The 20,145-nt window shown below is 38.2% G+C and overlaps 1 protein-coding gene across 1 annotated transcript in view; it reads right to left on the bottom strand.

The window, feature by feature from the left end:
* Window positions 1-20,145, bottom strand: part of LOC115504396 (ATP-binding cassette sub-family A member 3-like) — a 188,254-nt gene that overhangs the window by 149,597 nt on the left and 18,512 nt on the right. Inside the window, exons 6-7 of the mRNA XM_032591645.1 lie at window positions 12,250-12,366; window positions 11,553-11,670 (exon numbers count right to left, since the gene is read on the bottom strand). Of these exons, the coding sequence (XP_032447536.1) occupies window positions 11,553-11,670; window positions 12,250-12,366 (235 nt within the window). The remainder of the gene's footprint in view (window positions 1-11,552; window positions 11,671-12,249; window positions 12,367-20,145) is intronic.

Raw genomic sequence — 20,145 nt, 5'->3', positions numbered from 1 at the left:
TGCTTTGTCAAAGATGAGTTGGCCATACGTTTGTGGGTCTAGTTCTGGGGTTTCTATTCTATTCCATTGGTCTATGTGTCTGTTTTTGTGCCAATACCATGCTGTCTTGATGATGACAGCTTTGTAGTAGAGGCTAAAGTCTGGGATTGTGATGCCTCCTGCTTTGGTCTTCTTCAAAATTCCTTTGGCTATTCGGGGCCTTTTGTGGTTCCATAGGAATTTTAGGATTGCTTGTTCTAATTTCGAGAAGAATGCTCGTGCAATTTTGATTGGGATTGCATTGAATGTGTAGATAGCTTTGGGTAGAATTGACATTTTGACAATATTTATTTTTCCAATCCATGAGCAGGGAATGTCTTTCCATTTCTTTAAATCTTCTTCAATTACCTTCATAAGCTTTCTATAGTTTTCAGCATACAGATCCTTTACATCTTTGGTTAGATTTATTCCTAGGTATTTTATGCTTCTTGGTGCAATTGTGAATGGGATCAGTTTCTTTATTTGTCTTTCTGTGGCTTCATTGTTAGTGTATAAGAATGCAACTGATTTCTGTACATTGATTTTGTATCCTGCAACTTTGCTGAATTCATGTATCAGTTCTAGCACTTTTGGTGGAGTCTATCGGATTTTCCATGTATAATATCATGTCATCTGCAAAAAGCGAACGCTTGCCTTCATCTTTGCCAATTTTGATGCCTTTGATTTCCTTTTGTTGTCTGATTGCTGATGTTAGCACTTCCAGCACTATGTTGAACACCAGCGGTGAGAGTGGGCATCCCTGTCGTGTTCCTGATCTCAGGGAAAAAGCTCTCAGTTTTTCCCCGTTGAGGATGATGTTAGCTGTGGGCTTTTAATAAATGGCTTTTATGATCTTTAAGTATGTTCCTTCTATCCCGACTTTCTCAAGGGTTTTTATTAAGAAAGGGTGCTGGATTTTGTCAAAGGCCTTTTCTGCATCGATTGACAGGATCATATGGTTCTTCTCTTTTTTTTTGTTAATGTGATGTATCACGTTGATTGATTTGCGAATGTTGAACCAGCCCTGCATCCCAGGAATGAATCCCACTTGATCATGGTGAATAATTCTTTTTATATGCCGTTGAATTCGATTTGCTAGTATCTTATTGAGAATTTTTGCATCCATATTCATCAGGGATATTGGCCTGTAGTTCTCTTTTTTTACTGGGTCTCTGTCTGGTTTAGGAATCAAAGTAATACTGGCTTCATAGAATGAGTCTGGAAGTTTTCCTTCCCTTTCTATTTCTTGGAATAGCTTGAGAAGGATAGGTATTATCTCTGCTTTAAATGTCTGGTAGAACTCCCCTGGGAAGCCATCTGGTCCTGGACTCTTATTTGTTGGGAGATTTCTGATAACCAATTCAATTTCTTCGCTGGTTATGGGTCTGTTCAAGCTTTCTATTTCCTCCTGATTGAGTTTTGGAAGAGTGTGGGTGTTCAGGAATTTGTCCATTTCTTCCAGGTTGTCCAATTTGTTGGCATATAATTTTTCATAGTATTCCCTGATAATTGTTTGTATCTCCGAGGGATTGGTTGTAATAATTCCATTTTCATTCATGATTTTATCTATTTGGGTCATCTCCCTTTTCTTTTTGAGAAGCCTGGCTAGAGGTTTGTCAATTTTGTTTATTTTTTCAAAAAACCAACTCTTGGTTTCATTGATCTGCTCTACAGTTTTTTTAGATTCTCTATTGTTTATTTCTGCTCTGATCTTTATTATTTCTCTTCTTCTGCTGGGTTTAGGCTGCCTTTGCTGTTCTGCTTCTATTTCCTTTAGGTGTGCTGTTAGATTTTGTATTTGGGATTTTTCTTGTTTCTTGAGATAGGCCTGGATTGCAATGTAGTTTCCTCTCAGGACTGCCTTCGCTGCATCCCAAAGCATTTGGATTGTTGTATTTTCATTTTCGTTTGTTTCCATATATTTTTTGATTTCTTCTCTAATTGCCTGGTTGACCCACTCATTCGTTAGTAGGGTGTTCTTTAACCTCCATGCTTTTGGAGGTTTTCCAGACTTTTTCCTGTGGTTGATTTCAAGCTTCATAGCATTGTGGTCTGAAAGTATGCATGGTATAATTTCAATTCTTGTAAACTTATGAAGGGCTGTTTTGTGACCCAGTATATGATCTATCTTGGAGAATGTTCCATGTGCACTCAAGAAGAAAGTATATTCTGTTGCTTTGGGATGCAGAGTTCTAAATATATCTGTCAAGTCCATCTGATCCAATGTATCATTCAGGGCCCTTGTTTCTTTATTGACCGTGTGTCTAGATGATCTATCCATTTCTGTAAGTGGGGTGTTAAAGTCCCCTGCAATTACCACATTCTTATCAATAAGGTTGCTTATGTTTATGAGTAATTGTTTTATATATTTGGGGGCTCCGGTATTCGGCGCATAGACATTTATAATTGTTAGCTCTTCCTGATGGATAGACCCTGTAACTATTATATAATGTCCTTCTTCATCTCTTGTTACAGCCTTTAATTGAAAGTCTAGTTTGTCTGATATAAGTATGGCTACTCCAGCTTTCTTTTGGCTTCCAATAGCATGATAAATAGTTCTCCATCCCCTCACTCTGAATCTAAAGGTGTCCTCAGGTCTAAAATGAGTCTCTTGTAGACAGCAAATAGATGGGTCTTGTTTTTTTATCCATTCTGATACCCTATGTCTTTTGGTTGGTGCATTTAATCCATTTACATTCAGTGTTATTATAGAAAGATACAGGTTTCGGGGCGCCTGGGTGGCGCAGTCGGTTAAGCGTCCGACTTCAGCCAGGTCACGATCTCGCGGTCCGTGAGTTCGAGCCCCGCGTCAGGCTCTGGGCTGATGGCTCAGAGCCTGGAGCCTGTTTCCGATTCTGTGTCTCTCTCTCTCTCTGCCCCTCCCCCATTCATGCTCTGTCTCTCTCTGTCCCAAAAAATAAATAAATGTTGAAAAAAAAATTAAAAAAAAAAAAAAAAAAGAAAGATACGGGTTTAGAGTCATTGGGATGTCTGTATGTTTTATGCTTGTAGTGATGTCTCTGGTACTTTGTCTCACAGGGTCCCCCTTAGGATCTCTTGTAGGGCTGGTTTAGTGGTGACAAATTCCTTCAGTTTTTGTTTGTTTGGGAAGACCTTTATCTCTCCTATTCTAAATGACAAACTTGCTGGATAAAGGATTCTCGGCTGCATATTTTTTCTGTCTAGCACACTGAAAATCTCATGCCAATTCTTTCTGGCCTGCCAAGTTTCAAAAGAGAGATCAGTCACGAGTCTTATAGGTCTCCCTTTATATGTGAGGGCACGTTTATCCCTTGCTGCTTTCAGAATTTTCTCTTTATCCTTGTATTTTGCCAGTTTCACTATGATATGTCGTGCAGAAGATCGATTCAAGTTACGTCTGAAGGGAGTTCTCTGTGCCTCTTGGATTTCAATGCCTTTTTCCTTCCCCAGTTCAGGGAAGTTCTCAGCTATTATTTCTTCAAGTACCCCTTCAGCACCTTTCCCTCTCTCTTCCTCCTCTGGGATACCAATTATGCGTATATTATTTCTTTTTAGTGTATCAGTTCTCTAATTTTCCCCTCATACTCCTGGATTTTTTTATCTCTCTTTTTCTCAGCTTCCTCTTTTTCCATAACTTTATCTTCTAGTTCACCTATTCTCTCCTCTGCTTCTTCCATCTGAGCCGTGGTGGTTTGCATTTTGTTTTGCATTTCCTTTAAAGCGTTTTTCAGCTCCTCGTGACTGTTCCTTAGTCCCTTGATCTCTGTAGCAAGAGATTCTCTGCTGTCCTGTATACTGTTTTCCAGCCCAGTGATTAATTTTATGACTATTATTCTAAATTCACTTTCTGTTATATTATTTAAATCCTTTTTGATCAGCTCATTAGCTGTTGTTATTTCCTGGAGATTCTTCTGAGGGGAATTCTTCCGCTTGGTCATTTTGGATAGTCCCTGGTGTGGTGAGGACCTGCAGGGCACTTCCCCTGTGCTGTGGTGTATAACTGGAGTTGGTGGGCGGGGCCGCAGTCCGACCTGATGTCTGCCCCCAGCCCACCGCTGGGGCCACAGTCAGACTGGTGTGTGCCTTCTCTTCCCCTCTCCTAGGGGCGGGATTCCCTGTGGGGTGGTGTGGCCAGTCTGGGCTACTTGCACACTGCCAGGCTTGTGGTGCTGGGGATCTGGCGTATTAGCTGGGGTGGGTAGGCAAGGTGCACGGCGGCAGGGGGGGCAGGCTTAGCTCGCTTCTCCTTAGGTGATCCACTTCAGGAGGGGCCCTGTGGCAGCCGGAGGGAGTCAGATCCGCTGCCGGAGGTTTGGCTCCGCAGAAGCACAGAGTTGGGTGTTTGCGCGGAGCGAGCAATTTCCCTGGCCAGAACCGGTTCCCTTTGGGATTTTGGCTGGGGGATGGGCGGGGGAGATGGCGCTGGTGAGCGCCTTTGTTCCCGGCCAAACTGAGCTCTGTCGTCCGGGGGCTCCGCAGCTCACCCTCCCTTTGTCCTCCAGCCTTCCCGCTTTCAGAGCAGAGCTGTTAACTTATGACCTCCCAGACGCTAAGTCGCGCTTGCTGTCGGAACACAGTCCGTCAGGCCCCTCCGCTTTTGCAAGCCGGACTCGGGGGCTCTGCTTGGCTGGCGAGCCGCCCCTCCGCCCCGTTCCTCCCGCCAGTCCGTGGAGCGCGCACCGCCTCGCTGCCCTTCCTACCCTCTTCCGTGGGCCTCTCGTCTGCACTTGGGTCCGGTGACTCCATTCTGCTAATCCTCTGGCAGTTTTCTGGGTTATTTAGGCAGGTGTAGGTGGAATCTAAGTGATCAGCCGGACGCGCGGTGAGCCCAGCGTCCTCCTACGCCGCCATCTTTATCCTAACCAAGTGGTACATTTTCTTTTAGCTGTCCAGTTTTCCCAGCACCATTTGTTGGAAGATACTGTCTTTTTCCCATCAGATATTCTTTCCTCCTTTGTCAAATATTAACTTAGCATATAAAGGTGGGTTTATTTCTGAGTTTTCTATTCTGTTCTATGGATCTATGTGTCTATTTTTGTGCCAGTACCATATTGTTTTATTACAGTTTTGTAATATACTTCAAGTCTGGAACTGTGATACCTCCAGTTTTGCTTTTCTTTTACAAGACAGCTTTGGCTAATCATAGTCTGTTATGTTTCCATACAAATTTTAGGATTGTTTGTTCTAGTTCTGTGAAAAATGCTGTTGGTATATTGACTGGAATTGCATTAAATCTGTAGATTGCTTTGGGTAGTATAAATATTTTAACAATATTTGTTCTTCCAATCCATGAACATGGAATGTTTTTCCATTTCTTTGTATCATGTTCAATTTTTTTCATCAATGTTTTATAGTTTTCAGGATACAGGTCCTTCACCTCTGTGGTTAAGTTCATTCCTAGGTATTTTATTTTTGGTGCAATTGCAAATGGGATTATTTTCTTAATTTCTCTTTCTGCTGCTTTATTATTAGTGTATATAAATGCAGTAGATTTCTGTACATTGATTTTATATCCTGAGACTTTACTGAATTCATTTATCAGTTATAGTAGTTTGGTGGAGTCCTTATGGTTTTCTAAATATAGTACCATGTCATCTGGAAAGAGTGGAAGTTTTCCTTCTTCCTTACCAATATAGTTGCATACTATTTCTTTTTATTGTCTGATTACTATGGCTAGGACTTCCAGTACAATGTTGAATATAAGTGCAGAGATTGGACATCCTTGTCTTTTTCCTGATCTTAAAGGGGAAAGCTTTCAATTTTCCCCCAGTGAGTATGATGTTGTGTGTTTTTCATCTAAGGCCTTATTATGTCAAGGTATGTTCCCTCCAGACCTACTTTGTTGAGGGTTTTTACTATGAATGGATGTTGTACTTTGCCAAATATACAGCAGCAAATTAAAAGGATTCTACACCATGACTAAGTAGGATTTGTCCCAGGAATGCAAAGATAGTTCAACAGAGAAAAATCAGTCCATGGAAACACACTACATTAATAGAAAGGAGGAAAAAACCCATATAATCATCTTAATTTGTGCAGATAACAGATTTGACAAAACTCAACATCATTTCATGAAAAAAATCTCAAAAGTTAGGAAAAGAAGGAAACTTCAACATGATAAACGAGATTATGAAAAATCCACAGCTAAGATCACACTTAATGGTTTAAGAATGAAATTTTTCCCTCAAGACTAGGAAGAAGGTAAGAGTTTCTGTTTTCACCATATCTTTCTTTTTTTGTTTTTGTTTTTCAATTTAAATTTTAATTAGCTAGGATACAGTGTAATATTGGTTTCAGGGGTAGAATCTAGTGATTCATCACTTACATACAACACCCAGTGCTCATCAGAACAAGTGCTCTCCTTAATACCCATCACCCATCTAGCCCATTGCCCACCCACATCCCTCCCATCAACCTTCAATTTGTTCTCTATCATTAAGAGTCTCTTGTGGTTTTTTCCCCTTTATTCTCTCCATGCCTTCCCATATGTTCATCTGTTTTGTTTCTTAAATTCCACATATGAGTGTTTTCACCATTTCTATTCACATAGCACTAGAAGTCCTAGCCACAGCAATTAGGCAAGAAAAAAATTAAAGACATCCAAATTGGAGGGGAAGAAGTAAGCTTATTTCTATTTTTTCTATTTGCAGATGACATGATCTTATATGCAGAAAGCCCTAAAGAATCTACAAAAAAAATCTATTAAAACTAATGAACATATTCAGCAACAATGGAGGGTACAAGTTCAATACACAAAAATCAGCTGAATTAAAATTTTTTTTAACGTTTTATATTTGAGAGAGAGAGAGAAATAGAGAGAGTATGCAAGCAGGGGAGAGACAGAATCTGAAGCAGGCTCCAGGCTCTGAGCTGTCAGCACAGAGCCCGACACAGGTCTCAAACTCAGGAGCAGTGAGATCATAACCTAAGACAAAGTCGGATGTGTAACTGACTAAGCCACCCAGGCACCCCTCAGCTGAATTTTTGACACTATCAATGAACAATCTGAAAATAAAATTAAAAAGGAACTCCATTTGTAATAGCAGAAAAAAATAAAATAGTTAGGAATAAATTAAACCAAGGGGTTGCAGAAGTGTACACTGAAAACAATAAAATATTCCTCAATGAAATTAAAGACTACCTAAATACATGGAAAGAAATGTCTTCATGAATTACAAGACAATATAGTTAAGATAAAAATACTCCCCAAAGTGATTTACAGATTCATTGTGATCTTTAAAAAAAAATCCCATTTGCCTTTTTTGTTTGCAGAAATAGAAAAGCCAAACCTAAAACTCATGTTGAATTGCACAGAACCCTAAACAGGCAACAAAAACAAAAACAAAATTGAAGGCTCACATTTCCCATTTTCAACACTTACTACAAAACCATAGTAATCTCAAAAGTGTGTTACTGATCTAAGGATAGATATAAACCCAGTGGAATATATCTGAGAATATGGAAATAAAGGACTTATGTCATATGTCATATATACACATGATTCTTGACAATGGTGACAAGAGCATCAATAAGGGAAAGAACAGTCCCTTCAATAAATGGTCCTTTGACAAACAGATAATCTAAATGCAAAAGGTATGAACTTCGACCTGGATTTCATACCATATATAAACACTAAAAGTGGATAAGAGACATTAATATAACAGCTAAAACTATGAAATTCTCAGAAGAAAATGTACAGGTAAATCTTTATGACCCTAGGTTTAGCAAATGGGTTCTTTGACACACACAAGAGAAAAATAGGTAAAGTGGATTTCATGAAAATTAAGAATTTCTGTGCACCAGAGGATATTATTAAGAGAGTCAAAAGGTATTTTGAGGATCATGTACCTGAAAGGGCTTAGTATCCAGAATATATAGAGAACTCTTACAACACACCAACCAAAATACAAGCAATCCAATTAAAAGATAGTCAAAGGACTTGAACACACAGTCCTCCAAAGAAGATACACAAATGACTAGCAAGCACATGAAAAGATGCCCAACACCATTACCGTTTAGGGAAGTGAAAATCAAAATCACAATGAGGTATCACTTTACACTCATTTGGATGGCTATAATAGAAAATGGCATGTATCAAGGAGTGGCAAGGATGTGGAGAAATTGTTACCTTCCTTTATTCTTGGTAGAAATGTAAAATGTTGCAACAACTATGGAAAACAGTTTAATGGTTCCTCAAAAAAGTTGGGAATTAAATTACCATATGACCAAACAATTCTACTCTGAGGTTTATATTCAAAATAATTGAAAGCACATGCACAAACAATAATTTGTACCCACATGTTCATTGAAGCACTTTGGCTCACAAGAGTCAAAGGAGGAATCAATCCAAATGCCCATGAATGGACGACTAGATGAGCAATATGTTGTACATCCATTCAATGTAATATTACTCAGTCATAACAAGGAGTGAAGTACTGATAAATGCTACACAACAGATGAATCTTGAAAACATTAAGCTAAGTAAAAAAATTCAGACACAAAATGTCACATATTTGTATCATTACATTTATATGAGATATCCAGATAGGCAAATCCATAAAAACAGAAAGCAGATTAGTGGTTGCCAGGGGCTGAGGGGATGGTGGGATGGGAGTACTGCTTAACAGATATGTGGTTTCCATTTCAGGTGATGAAAATGTTTTGAAATTAAATAATAGTGATGGTATATTAGGAATATACTTTATGCTACCACATTGTATACTTATTTAATATAGCTAAAATGGTAATTTTTTATGTTGTATGTATTTACTACTAATAAAAAACATTTCCATTTGTGACACCTGGGTGGCTCAGTCGGTTGAGCATCTGACTCTATATTTCAGCTCAGGTCATGATTCCAGGGTTGTGGAATTGAGCCCCATGGCAGGCTCCACACTGAGCATGGACCCTGCCTGGAATTCTGTCTCTCTCTCTCCCTTGGTCACTCTCCCCCACTCATGGACGCTTTTTCTAAAATAAAACAAACAACAAACAACAAAACCCCACTTCCATTTAATTTTAGGAACAAGACAAAGGTATCTACATTAATTCCTTTTATTATATATTAGAGGATCTAGCCTGTGCAGTAAGAGGTGAAAGAAAATAAGACAAAATGACTGAGGGAAAAAAAAAAACCCACCTTATTTTCACGTTATAGGAATGTGAATATAGAAAATCCAAAGGAATGTATAGTTCTTAGAAATAATTTGAGAGTTTAATAAATTGTAAGGAAAGGCAACATTTAAATATTATCACAAGCAGCTGAAAATATAACTTTGATAATATTTCATTTTTAATAATAAAGAATGAAAACACTCAGGAAGACAGTTATTAAATTTTTATAACAAAAATATAAAGCTAGAAAAAAGAATTTTAAAAGACCTAATCAAAAGGAAATATATATCATGTTCTTGAAGAGGATGATTCAAAATTACAAAGATGTTAATTCTCCCCAAAATGATCTATAGATTTAATACACTTTGATTGATAATGCAAACAATATTTTTTTTATGAAATATAACCTACTTATTCTAAAATGTATACAGAGTAACAAAGGCCAGGAATAGTCAAAGACATACTTGAAGAAAAAGAATGGACTGGACGTCTTTCTCTACCAGGTGATAAGATTTATTATGAAGCTATATTGACTAAAATGCTGTGAATATGCTTCAAACATAACGTATCAGTGAAAGGACCACCTCCATACAAATGCACACATGAGGGGGATGTTGACGTATAACAGAATAGGTACTGCCGAGCAGTGAGGAAAGGGTGAACTATTTATCACATGTTGCCAGACAACTGCTTATGCACTTGAGGGAAAAATCAATTCACCATATCATACCACACACAAAAGTATCAATCCCTATATAGAACACAGGAAGATAACTCTGTGCCTTGGAAAATTTTTTTTCACCGAAATATTTAGTATCACAAATTATGAAGGATGAGATTGGTAAAGGAAACAATTGGTTACATTAAAATTGCTATTAAAAGATAACATTAACAAAAAGCTAAAAGTTCCAAACTGGGACAAGTTTTGAAACACATTTGCAACTAACAAAAAGTCGGCAGTAGGAATATATAAATAACTCCTGAAAATCAATAATCATAATAGACAAGCATGCACAGATTTTATAGAAAAGGAAACACGTGACTCATATTAATAACACTCAGCTTCATCAGTAAGTGGGAAAATGAAGGTTTGAACTGCCATAAGATAGTATTTCATATCTCTAGTGTGGCACAAATTAAAGTTTGACAGTAAATTCTGGCAAGGATATGAGCAATAGGAATTCTCATCTTCCTTTAGTGGGGCTGTAAAGGCACACAACCACTTTGGAAATGTTGGACATGGGTAGTCATGCTGGACATTTACAAACCTTGCTATGACCTAGCAATTCCTTTCCTAACTATATACCACAGTGAAAGTCTTATACATATATACCAAAAGACACGTACAAAAACCTTCTAAATATCTAGTCTGCCATAATTCCAGAAACAGAAAACAACAGTATTTGTTTTTTAACTATCTTTTTTCTCTTTGGCATATCACATTGTGCCTTATGTTGACACACTTTTCTTTACCTCCGGGTTGGCTGGTTTTGTTTTTTAATGTTGGCTGTTTATGGTCATACATACAATCATGTGCCTTGTGAGGAGCCATTAACTAACAATACTCATGATAATGTACTGAGAAAAATAAAAATAAAATGAAATAGAATTATTGGTCATGACTGCTATTGGTATGTGAGCCCTCAAAAAGGAAGGAAACAATTTTCACTTGCCTTTGTATATTAGACACCGTGCCAGCACAAAGATATGAATGATGCTTGCATCCATTGACTTGACTTCCTATTCCAATCTTCTAGTCTTTCAAAAGTGTTTAAAAACTAATCTCTACAGGAAGCATTCTTTGGTTTATCTCAACCTTAATATGAATTTGGAGGATTTTAATTCTTTTTTCGTGTGTATACTATGATCCATTAATTTTCATTGCTCTCTGCATGTCCTGTCAAATCTTTTTTTGTGCATATGATATGCATGTCTCCAAGGTCAATGTCAGCTCTATGGGACACTATATTTCAAATTCACATCAAACACACAATAAAAATCTATTAATGAAGTACACAGACCCTTTATTTCAGGAAAGCAATTTTGTTGTTTTCTTCCTCTTCACATACCCCAGGATCATCATCGCATACTGACAGACTTTATTCCCTCTAGTAGAATATACAGAAGCCATCTCAATCATTACCATTCCTGCTGGATGGTTAAACAGATACCACATGTGAAGCCACAGGTAAAGGTTAAAAAGAATCCTCAATCATTATCTTATTTTGGTTCTTATCCTTTTTCACATGTATACTACACTATATTTTCACTACTTCTTTCATTTCTTTTGGAATCATTTCATGTACATATAATACTTGTCTTTTTAGCTAGAATGTAAACAGAAGCTACAGATGAGATGGCAAATGAAAGTCACAGGAGCTTCCAAATATAATCCCCACTGAGTCACTGACAATTTTTCCCAGGAGTTTTTGACTTACCTTTATTGAAGAATGTGCTAACCATAAAGCTGAAGAACATTGTGGCGATAGCAAAACATAGCAAAAAGACGAAGACAAGAGATGGGTCACTGTATTGGATAACTGGCACAGGTTCTATCTAGCAAAACAATCAGGAAACCAGTTGAGTCATACTCTAAATGGTGTCACAGCAAAACAATAGAAGAGAAATGAAACATCTTTAAATATTTTAAAAGTCCTAGTGAAACTAATGACAAGCCTCAGGGAGATAAGTAAACAATTCATTAACTACAGAAGGTCCACACACCTAGACTTAAAGTTTAATTCGCTGGAGGGGCGCCTGGGTGGCTCAGTCAGTTGAGCACCCAACTTTGGCTCAGGTCATGGTCTCACGGCTTGTGAGTTCGAGCCTTGTGTCAGGCTCTGTGCTGATAGCTCAGAGCCTAAAGCCTGCTTCAGATTCTGTGTCTTCCTGTCTCTCTGCCCCTCCCCTGCTCATGTTCTGTCTCTCTGTCTCTCTCTCAAAAATAATAAACATGGTTTTTAAATCTTAAAAAAAAAGTTTAGTTTGCTGAGAGACTAAGCAGCACTTGAATTTCCAGAGAGGAGTCACCAATAGGCACATGTTCACTTCCTGAATCCAACAGGACCACACCATATGTATCCGTTTTTCCTCTCAGAGTTTAGCTATAGCCTGGACAGTGAAATAGACACTTGCCTTGGCAAAGAAAATAATGCACATCAAAAGGATGATAACTGAATACAAAGAGAGGAATGTGAAGAAATAGGCAGCCCAGAGCATCCAATTACTGAGTCCTATCATGAGCAGGTACTCCTGTGGGAGAATTAACACAAATCAACATCATGTAAAACAATATAATATACAAAATGCTTTCACAAATATTATCTAAATTTCCACCACAATCAAAATTGGCTAAATAAGAAATATTATCATGCCCAATTTATAGAGGAGATCAATGACTTGACTAAAATTACTCAGCTAGTGTGTGGGAGCTCTGTGATGCTTATAAGCCCATAGGTGACCTCACCAATAATTTACCTGATATTGTTCAGGCATGAAACACCCTTAATAAAACTATAAACTACTTACATTAATATCCCCTTTCTTTTTATTATGCCTTCTTCTAGTAGGGCATAATATATTTTAATTCAATGTAATATAAATATATTTTATAAATGTAAACATGTAATGTAGGTATATTTTAATTCAATTACAAAAGATAAAAGCAAATGGACAAATTTTTGGTCAAATTGGCTAAAAAATGAGAGAAGACTCATATTACTAAAATCCAAATGAAACTGGGGACATTACTTCTGATTTTACAGAAATAAAAACAATCACTTAAAGCATACTATGAACAACTATATGCCAAAAAATTAGATAACCTATATAAAAGGCACAAGTTCCTAAAAACACACAAGCTACCAAAACTGAATCATGAAGAAAGAGAAAATCTGAACAGATCAATAATGGGGAATAAGATTAGATCATTAATTAAAAACTTCCAACAAAGTACATCCCTGGAGCAGAAGGCTTTACTGGTGAATTCTATCAAATATTTCAAAAAGAATAAACAATAATCCTTCTCAAACTCTTCCAAACACTTGAAGAGGAGGAAACTCATTTTATAAGTCTAGTGTTCAGACAGATACACATGAAAAGAAACTACAGACCAATATCCCTTGTGAATATTGACACAAAATTTTTCAACAAAATAGTATCAAACCAGATTTAGCAGCATGTTGAAAGGATTATACACCATGACCAAGTAGGATTTATTCATGGAATGCAAGGAGAGTTAAACATAGAAAATCAACCGATATAACACACCACATTAAGAGAAAACACATGATCATTTCAGTTGATGCAGAAATTCAAGACTGATAAAACATTCAACTAGAAATAGACGGGAACTCCCTCAACATAACAAAGGCCATATAAAAAAATAACAGCTAATATCATACTCTTTCACCTAAGATCAAGAGAAAATTAATGATACTAGCTTTCACTCGTATTCAACACAGTATTAGAAGTTCTAATCACAGCAAATAAATATATAAATATATATATACACACATATACATATACATATATATGTATATATGTGTGTGTGTGTGTGTATCATATGACATCCAAATTGGAAAGGAAGGAGTACTCTGCAGATGAGATGATCTTACATGTAAACCCCACAGATTCCACACATTAAAAAAAGTCATAATTAATAGATGACCCATCAAAGTAGGAGAATACAAAGTGAACACACAAAAATCAGTAGAACTTCTATATACTATCAATGAGCAATCTGAAATGGAAATTAGGAAAACAATTCCATTTACAATAGCATCAAAAAGAATAAAACACATAAGAACAAACTTAACCAAGGATGCAAAAGACTTGTACAATTGAAACAATGAAAAGTGAAAGATCTCTACATTTTTGAAGCCAAAACACTCCCATAAAATTGGAAAAAAATTAGAAAATTAGATAAAATTTGGGCACCTGGGTGACTCAGTCCATTAAGCACCTGACTCTTGATATCGGCTCAGGTCATGATCTCATGGTGGGTGAGATCAAGCTCCACATGGAGTTCTGTGCTTACAGCACTGGCATTATCTACTAAAGTTAAATATGCATAATCTAACATTCAGCAAAAAATGTATAAAATATTCATAGAATTACTTACGATACCCAAACTCCAAACACAGAAGGAAAATAGGTAAGTTTTGATAGTCATACTATGGAATCTTAAAACTCCTATAACTCAATGACTATGAACGAACTACAGCTACATATTTAGCTGTAAAGAATCACACAGACACAATATAGTGCATGATTCCATTTATATCAAGTTCAAAACAGACAAAACTAACTCATGATATTAGAAATCAGGTTACTGTATACTTCAGGGAAAATGTTTTGAGGGGAACACAATCAGACTTCTAGAGTGTCGGCAGTGCTTTATTTCTTACAGGATCATGATAATATGGGCATACTTTCTTTATGATAACCCATTCAATTCTACTACAATAGTTTCAATGTTATTGTTTCCTCAAAATTCTTAAGTTGAAAACCTAGTCCCTTTGTAGACAAGTCAAGTAAGAAAATGCTGCGACTGAGGTCAGAGAAGTTTTTTCCTGTTTTCTCCTCTAGGGTTTTGATGGTTTCCTGTCTCACATTCAGGTCCTTCATCCATTTTGAGTTTATTTTTGTGAATGGTGTAAGAAAGTGGTCTAGTTTCATTCTTCTGTATGTTGCTGTCCAGTTCTCCCAGCACCATTTGTTAAAGAGACTGTCTTTTTTCCACTGGATATTCTTTCCTGCTTTGTCAAAGATGAGTTGGCTATACTTTCGTGGGTCCAATTCTGGAGTCTCTATTCTATTCCATTGTTCTATGTGTCTGTTTTTGTGCCCATACCATGCTGTCTTGATGATTACAGTTTTGTAGTAGAGGCTAAAGTCTGGGATTGTGATGTCCCCTGCTTTGGTCTTCTTTTTCAAAATTACTTTGGCAGCTTCTGGGAAGATGGCGGCATAGGAGGATGCTGGGCTCACCGCATTATGTGGATCACTTAGATTCCACCCACACCTACCTAAATAACCCAGAAAATTGCCAGAAGACTAGCAGAACGGATTCTCCAGAGCCAAGCGTAGATGAGAGGCCCACGGAAGAGGGCAGGAAGGGCGGAGAGGCAGTGCCCACTACAAGGACTGGTGGGAGGGAGCTGAGGCGGAGGGGTGGCCCGCCGGCCAAGCAGAGGCCCCGAGTCTGGCTTGCAAAAGTGGAGGGGCCGGACGGAGTGTGTTCAGACAGCAAGCAGGACTTAAGATCTGGAAGGTTATAAGTTAACAGATCTGCTCATAGAATAGGAAGGCTGGAAGACAACAGGAGGGAGAGTTGTTGATCCCCAGATGACAGAGCTCAGCTTGGCGGGGAACAAAGGCGCTCACCAGCGCCATCTCCCTCGCCCATCCCCCAGCCAAAATCACAAATGTAACCAGTTCCCATCACAAAACTTGCTTGCACTGCGCAGACACCCAACCCAATGCTGTCCTTCTGCAGAAACATCCCTCTGGCGGGTCTGACTCCCTCCCGGTGCTGCAGGGCCCCTCCTGAAGTGGATCTGCAAAGGAAAAGCAAGCTGAGCCTGCCCCTCCTGCCCCTGTGCACCTTGCTGATCCACCCCAGCTAATACGCCAGATCCCTAGCACCACAAGCCTGGCAGTGTGCAAGTAGCCCAGACGGGCCACGCCACCCCACAGTGAATCCTGCCCCTGGGAGAGGGGAGGAGAAGGTACACACCAGTCTGACTGTGGCCCCAGCAGTGGGCTGGGGGCAGACATCAGGTCTGACTGCGGCCCCGCCCACCAACTCCAGTTATTCAAGACAGCACAGGGGAAGTACCCTGAAGTTCTGCACCACTCCAGGGACTATCCAAAATGACGAAACGGAAGAATTCACCTCAAAAAAACTTCCAGGAAATAATGACAACTAAAGAACTGATCAAAAATGATATAAACAATATAACAAAAAGTGAATTTAGAATAATAGTAATAAAATTAATCGCTGGGCTTTAAAACAATATAGAGGACAGCAGAGAATCTATTGCTACAGAGATCAAGGGACTAAGGAACAGCCAGGAGGAGCTCAAAAGTGCTATTAATGAGCTGCAAAATAAAATGGAGATGACCACAGCTTGGATTGAAGAGGCAGAGCAGAGAATAGGTGAACTAGAGGATAAAATTATGGAAAAAGAAGAAGCTGAGAAAAAGAGAGATTAAAAAAAAATCCAGGAGTGTGAGGGGAAAATTAGAGAACTAAGTGATACACTAAAGAGAAATAATCCATGCATAATTGGTATTCCAGAGGAGGAAGAGAGAGGGAAAGGTGATGAAGGTGTACTTGAAGAAATCATAGCTGAGAACTTCCCTGATCTGGGGAAGGAAAAAGGCATTGAAATCCAAGAGGCACAGAGAACTCCCTTCAGACGTAACTTGAATCGATCTTCTGCCTGACATATCATAGTGAAACTGGCAAAATACAAGGATAAAGAGAAAATTCTGAAAGCAGCTAGGGATAAACATGCTCTAACATATAAAGGGAGACCTATAAGACTCATGACCGATCTCTCTACTGAAACTTGGCAGGCCAGAAAGGAATGGCAGGAAATCTTCAATGTGATGAACAGAAAAAATAGGCAGCCAAAAATCCTCTATCCAGCAAATCTGTCATTTAGAATAGAAGGAGAGATAATGGTCTTCCCAAACAAAAAAAAACTGAAGGAATTCGTCACCACTATACCAGCCCTACAAGAGATCCTAAGGGGGATCCTGTGAGACAAAGTACCAGAGACATCACTACAAGCATGAAACCTACGGACATCACAATGACTCTAAACCCATATCTTTCTATAATAACACTGAATGTAAATGGACTAAATGCACCAACCAAAAGACACAGGGTATCAGAATGGATGAAAGAACAAGACCCATCTATTTGCTGTCTACAAGAGAATGATTTTAGTCCTGAGGACACCTTCAGATTGAAAGTGAGGGGATGGAGAACTACTTATCATGCTACTGGAAGTCAAAAGAAAGCTGAGGTAGCCATACTTATATCAGACAAACTAGACTTTAAATTAAAGGCTGTAACAAGAGATGAAGAAGGGCATTATATAATAATTACAGGGTCTATCCAACAAGAAGAGCTAACAATTATAAATGTCTATGCGCCAAATACGGGAGCCCCCAAATATATAAAACAATTCATCACAAACATAAGCAACCTTATTGATAAGAATGTGGTAATTGCAGGGGACTTTAATACCCCACTGACAACAATGGATAGATCATCTAAACACACGGTCAATAAAGAAACAAGGGCCCTGAATGATACATTGGATCAGATGGACTTGACAGATATATTTAGAACTCTGCATCCCAAAGCAACAGAATATACCATCTTCTCGAGTGCACATGGAACATTCTCCAAGATAGATCATATACTGGGTCACAAAACAGCCCTTCATAAGTATACAAGAATTGAGATCATACCATGCATACTTTCAGACCACAATGCCATGACTCTTGAAATCAACCACAGGAAAAAGTCTGGAAAACCTCCAAAAGCATGGAGGTTAAAGAACACCCTACTAAAGAATCAATGGGCCAACCAGGCAATTAGAAAATAAATTAAAAAATATATGGAAACAAACGAAAATGAAAATACAACAATCCAAATGCTTTGGGATTCAGCAAAGGCAGTCCTGAGAGGAAAATACATTGTAATCCAGGCCTATCCCAAGAAACAAGAAAAATCCCAAATACAAAATCTAACAGCACACCTAAAGGAAATAGAAGCAGAGCAGCAAAGACACCCTAAACCCAGCAGAAGAAGAGAAATAATAAAGATCAGAGCAGAAATAAACAATAGAGAATCTAAAAAACTGTAGAGCAGATCAATGAAACCAAGAGTTGGTTTTTTGAAAAAATAAACAAAATTGACAAACCTCTAGCCAGGCTTCTCAAAAAGAAAAGGGAGATGACCCAAATAGATAAAATCAGGAATGAAAATGGAATTAGTACAACCAATCCCTCAGAAATACAAGCAATTATCAGGGAATACTAGGAAAAATTATATGCCAACAAACTGGACAACCTGGAAGAAATGGACAAATTCCTAAACACCCACATGCTTCCAAAACTCAAAGAGGAGGAAATAGAAAGCTTGAACAGACCCATAACCAGCGAAGAAATTGAATCAGTTATCAAAAATCTCCCAACACATAAGAGCCCAGGACCAGATGGCTTCCCAGGGGAGTTCTACCAGACCTTTAAAGCAGAGATAATACCTATCCTTCTCAAGCTATTCCAAAAAACAGAAAGGGAAGGAAAACTTCCAGACTCATTCTATGAAGCCAGTATTACTTTGATTCCTAAACCAGACAGAGACCCAGTAAAAAAAGAGAACTACAGGCCAATATGCCTGATGAATATGGATGCAAAAATTCTCAATAAGATACTAGCAAATCGAATTCAACGGCATATAAAAAGAATTATTCACCATGATCAAGTGGGATTCATTCCTGGGATGCAGGGCTGGTTCAACATTCGCAAATCAATCAACATGATACATCACATTAACAAAAGAAAATATAAGAACCATATGATCCTGTCAATCGATGCAGAAAAGGCATTTGACAAAATTCAGCATCCTTTCTTAATAAAAACCCTTGAGAAAGTTGGGATAGAAGGAACATACTTAAACATCATAAAAGCCAATCATGGAAAGCCCACAGCTAATATCTTCCTCAATGGGGAAACACTGAGAACTTCCCCCTGAGATCAAAAACACAACAGGGATGTCCACTCTCACCACTGCTGTGTAACATAGTGATGGAAGTGCTAGCATCAGCAATCAGACAACAAAAGGAAATCAAAGGCATCAAAATTGGCAAAGATGAAGTCAAGCTTTCACTTTTTGCAAATGACATGATAATATACACGGAGAACCCGATAGACTCCACGAAAAGTCTGCTAGAACTGAGACATGAATTCAACAGAGTTGCAGGATACAAAATCAAGGTACAGAAATCAGTTGCATTCTCATACACTAACAATGAAGCAACAGAAAGACAAATAAAGAAACTGATCCCATTCACAATTGCACCAAGAAGCATAAATACCTAGGGATAAATCTAACCAAAGATGTAACAGATCTGTATGCTGAAAACTATAGAAAGCTTAGGAAGGAAATTGAAGAAGATATAAAGAAATGGAAAAACATTCCGTGCTCATGGGTTGGAAGAATAAATATTGTTAAAATGTCAATACTACCCAAAGCAATCTACACATTCAATGCAATCCCAATAAAAATTGCACCAGCATTCTTCTCAAAACTAGAACAAGCAATCCTAAAATTCATATGGAACCACAAAAGGCCCCAAATAGCCAAAGTAATTTTGAAGAAGAAGACCAAAGCAGGAGGCATCACAATCCCAGACTTCAGCCTCTACTACAAAGCTGTCATCATCAAGACAGCATGGTATGGGCACAAAAACAGACACATAGACCAATGGAATAGAATAGAAACCCCAGAACTAGACCCACAAACGTATGGCCAACTCATCTTTGACAAAACAGGAAAGAATATCCAATGGAAAAAAAAGACAGTCTCTTTAACAAATGGTGCTGGGAGAACTGGACAGCAACATGCAGAAGAATGAAACTAGACCACTTTCTCACACCATTCACAAAAATAAACTCAAAATGGATAAAGGACCTGAATGTGAGACAGGAAACCATCAAAACCCTAGAGGAGAAAGCAGGAAAAGACCTCTCTGACCTCAGCCATAGCAATCTCTTACTCGACACATCCCCAAAGGCAAGGCAATTAAAAGCAAAAATGAACTACTGGGACCTTATGAAGACAAAAGCTTCTGCACAGCAAAGGAAACAACCAACAAAACTAAAAGGCAACCAACAGAATGGGAAAAGATATTTGCAAATGACATATCGGACAAAGGGCTAGTATCCAAAATCTATAAAGAACTCACCAAACTCCACACCCAAAAAACAAATAGCCCAGTGAAGAAA

The sequence above is a fragment of the Lynx canadensis genome, chromosome E3 (assembly GCF_007474595.2).
Source record: "Lynx canadensis isolate LIC74 chromosome E3, mLynCan4.pri.v2, whole genome shotgun sequence".
In the NCBI taxonomy this organism is placed as follows: Eukaryota; Metazoa; Chordata; class Mammalia; order Carnivora; family Felidae; genus Lynx; species Lynx canadensis.
Note: the sequence above shows the minus strand (reverse complement) of the source record. Positions and strands in the feature narration are given on the sequence as shown.